The sequence below is a fragment of the Rattus rattus genome, chromosome 9 (genome assembly GCF_011064425.1).
Source record: "Rattus rattus isolate New Zealand chromosome 9, Rrattus_CSIRO_v1, whole genome shotgun sequence".
Lineage (NCBI taxonomy): Eukaryota > Metazoa > Chordata > Mammalia > Rodentia > Muridae > Rattus > Rattus rattus.
In genome coordinates this window covers 31,696,040-31,700,399 of record NC_046162.1, presented here as the reverse complement: position 1 = coordinate 31,700,399, position 4,360 = coordinate 31,696,040, and the positions used below count along the sequence as shown (strand labels likewise).

General features: G+C 39.2%; 1 protein-coding gene across 1 annotated transcript; it reads left to right on the top strand.

Moving 5' to 3' along the window:
- The first annotated feature begins 2,062 nt into the window (after nt 1-2,062).
- LOC116908980 (olfactory receptor 1) lies at nt 2,063-3,022 on the top strand. Its single transcript, XM_032912450.1, has one exon. The coding sequence runs from the start codon at nt 2,078-2,080 to the stop codon at nt 3,020-3,022; it is 945 nt and encodes a 314-aa protein (XP_032768341.1). The 5' UTR covers nt 2,063-2,077.
- Nucleotides 3,023-4,360: the final 1,338 nt, after the last annotated feature.

The window sequence follows — 4,360 nt, the reverse complement described above, 5'->3', positions numbered from 1 at the left end:
ATGTTGAAATGAAACTTTAGAGAAACATTAAAATTTACATATCTCAAAATCAGTATTTTCAAGTATCTAATGAGCTAGACAACAATGAGTAATTGTAGAAGAGAAGGCCCCAGGTATTTTGAAACAAGTACATCCTTCGTTTTATATTCTCAATAATTTATAAAAATAATCATCACATTCATTTTCCTACATTAATCTCAATGACATTCAAAATTGAAGCATAAAAATGTTATTCTTAGTCACCAACATCACAGAAAAATCATACATCTGACCTACCCATATAATTTTTGTGCATATAAAATTTTTGTCTGAAACTCATTACAGAATTTCAGGTTTTTCACATTAAAGTGTTATGTAGTAAGTTTATATCCTGAAAATATTTTAAAAGAGTATTTATTCTACTTGAAATAAAAGTTTTATGTCTTTAACATTAGATGAAACATTAAATCATAAACATTAAATCATGAAGGATACACTGGGTGAAGAAATCACAGACTACAGAGAATGATAGTAATGAGAACTGGAAAGTTTTGAAAACTGGAGATAAAATACTATGACTTCCAACAAAGGCTTTACTGCACAGTAAAATAAAAATGTGAGGCTGTGTACATGCTAAAATGTATGCCTTTTTCTTAAGAGCAATGATAATCCCCCTGAAGCAATAATCATGAAAAATTCAAATTATCATCTCAGAACACAACTGTATGGATAAAACATGTTGAAAAGGGGTTTGCCATAACCGACATTGACATAAAGGAAACATTTGCTTTGATATTCCAGGAGACAGAAGATGCCACTTTGCTCTGTGAATATGGTCTTTTGGTAAGATGTGAAGGAACAGCAAGTGAACACACAGGAAAACCTATCAGATGTCCTAGACTGAAGGTACAACAAACAAGTGAATTCACTAAAATTCATGTTTCTGATGTTATTTGGAATTCCTTTTGCTCAACTATAAAAGCAGTGGGGATAGTAGGTCTTGAGTGAGCTAAGCAACACCATTAAGATGTGTTTGAAATCTCTTGAACTTCAGATAAGATGATTAGTTAGCAATGCAAAGCAGAATCTACAGGCGAAAGACTATTGTCATTGGCAATGAGCTTATACATAGAATTTTGAGAGTATTTGGCTCAGAAAACATCTCTCAGACCATGGCCATGTGAGATACTAATAGAAAAAGAGTTAACTACTGTTGTTTAATATTCATAAAATAATAGTGAAAAATCGGGACAGGTAAGAGGAAAATAATGTTGAACTGTGTCTCAGAAACAAATATACAAAATGTTTATGGGGTAATGAGAACTGCAGCATAATAGAAAAACGAAATATTCAATCATCAGTATTATAGAATCAATAAACATTTGGAATACATATGTAATTACTGTGATGATTGAGGAATTAATATTGTTGACCGCATAACAGATGATTAACAAGAATACATGATCACGTTTATTTTAAAAACTGATATATTGCCCCACATGTGGCCCATACATATACAGCCACCTAATTAGACAAGATGGATGAAGCAAAGAAGTGCAGGCAGACAGGAGCCGGATGTAGATCTCTCCTGAGAGACACAGCCAGAATACAGCAAATACAGAGGCGAATGCCAGCAGCAAACCACTGAACTGAGAACAGGACCTCCGTTGAAGGAATCAGAGAAAGACCTGGAAAAGCTTTAAGAGGCTCGAGACCCCATATGAACAACATTGCCAAGCAACCAGAGCTTCCAGGGACTAAGCCACTACCTAAAGACTATACATGGACTGACCCTGGACTCTGACCTCATAGGTAGCAATGAATATCCTAGTAAGAGCACCAGTGGAAGGGGAAGCCCTGGGTCCTGCTAAGACTGAACCCCCCAGTGAACTAGACTGTTGGGGGGAGGGCGGCAATGGGGGAAGGGTGGGGAGGGGAACACACATAAAGAAGGGGAGGGGGAGGGGTTAGGGGGATGTTGGCCCATAAACTGGGAAAGGGAATAACAATCGAAATGTAAATAAGAAATACTCAAATTAATAAAAAAAATGTTGAAAAAAAACTGATATATTTTTCTCTTAAAGGTACCATAGACACCATGACAGAAAGGAACCAAACTGTCATCTCCCAGTTCCTTCTCCTGGGCCTGCCCATCCCCCCAGAGCACCAGCACGTGTTCTACGCCCTGTTCCTGGCCATGTACCTCACCACTGTTCTAGGGAACCTCATCATCATCATCCTCATTCTACTGGACTCCCATCTCCACACACCCATGTACTTGTTTCTCAGCAACTTGTCCTTCTCTGACCTCTGCTTTTCCTCTGTTACGATGCCCAAGTTGCTGCAGAACATGCAGAGCCAAGTTCCATCCATCCCCTATGCAGGCTGCCTGACACAAATATACTTCTTTCTGTTTTTTGGAGACCTCGGGAACTTCCTGCTTGTGGCCATGGCCTATGACCGCTATGTGGCCATCTGCTTCCCCCTTCATTACATGAGCATCATGAGCCGCAAGCTCTGTTTGAGTCTGGTGGTGCTGTCCTGGGTGCTAACCACCTTCCATGCCATGCTGCACACCCTGCTCATGGCCAGATTGTCATTCTGTGAGGACAATGTGATCCCCCACTTTTTCTGTGACATGTCTGCTCTGCTGAAGCTGGCCTGCTCTGACACCCGTGTTAATGAGGTTGTGATATTTATTGTGGTCAGCCTCTTTCTTGTCCTTCCATTTGCCCTCATTATCATGTCCTATGTAAGAATTGTGTCTTCCATTCTCAAGGTCCCTTCTTCTCAAGGTATCTACAAAGCCTTTTCCACATGTGGATCTCACCTGTCTGTAGTGTCACTGTTCTATGGGACAGTCATTGGTCTCTATTTATGTCCTTCCAGTAATAATTCTACTGTGAAGGAGACTGTCATGTCTTTGATGTACACAGTGGTGACTCCCATGCTGAACCCCTTTATCTACAGCCTGAGGAATAGAGATATAAAGGGAGCTCTGGAAAGAATCTTTTGCAAAAGAAAAATTCAACTAAACCTATAATGATAAAAATTGAAATTTTAACATAATTTCATTCTATAAACATATTAATGTGAATATTTTGTAGAATTTTTCACCGTGAAAGCCCACCAGCTATACTAATGGTCCACTATATTAAGAAGTTAAGTAGTTTAACAAGGAGACTGGGTCTAAGGGACCTGATCTACCTTTCTCTTTGTCTTGCCTGTCTTTGTTCCTGGAAAATTATAGTGTAGATGTATTACAATGCTAGACTCTTGCTCCTTCTAATATGAACTTATTTTCAGATTTTAGCATTTGTTCAAACTTCTGCTTTTTATCTATCTCTATCTGCTTGGAGCCAAAGGTTCTTCTTTCTGACTCTCTCTTGAAGGTAGCGAAGCGGGAAGAGCATCAGTGGGGTGCAAGACTTGGTCTTCTGAGATACTTAGGATTGCTGTTTAATAATAAAATGTTTACCTATCTATGTCTAAGTCATTTTGCTGCAGTAGCTGAGTTGAGTTCCTCTGAGACCAGAAAACTACAGTCTCTGGCATTTAACAACTCATAGTAAAACAGTGGGGAATTAAGAAAAGTAGACTTTGTTCTATGTCTGCAGGAACTGTGTGGCTCTAACTCCCAGACTGCTAGTTGAAGTCACAGAAAGAAAAAGGGACACTTAGAAAAGTGGGAGGTTTTGTTTGTTTTGGGTTGATCTTAACTTAACAGTAAATAACTTTATTAAAAGCATAATGTTATATACAAGTTTATGCATTTTCTATATTTCTCCTAAAAGTGTCATGCCCAACATGTGTTGTTTTAACTTTGTACATGTCATTTTAAACTAAAAAAAGTATAAATGTCCAAATAAACATATGGATATTGTGAAAAGTGGTTTTAATCTTTACTTCTAAGTTCTATATCTAAAAAGTTTTCTAAGAATTGATCCTGTCTGAAAAATTGCATGAACAAAAATGGAGAAAAGCCTGAAAGAAAGGAGGTTCAGCGACAGTCCCAAATTGGGATCCAGCTCAAGGGGAGGCCCCAAGGCCTGACACTATTACTGATGCTATGATGTGTTCCAAACAGGGACCAATCATGGCTTCCCTCCAAAAAGCCCAACAAGCAGCTGAAAGAGTCAGATGCAAATATTTACACCCAACCAATGGACAGAAGCTGGTGACACCCGTGGTTGAATTAGGGAAAACCTGGAAGAAGCTGAGGAGGGTGACCCCACAAGAAGATTAGCAACCTCAACTAATATGGACCTCCGGGATCTCTCAGTCACTGAGCCACCAACCAGGCAGCATACACCAGCTGATAGGAGGCCCCCTACACATACAGCAGAGGAATACCTGGTCTGGCCTCAGTGAGAGAAGATGC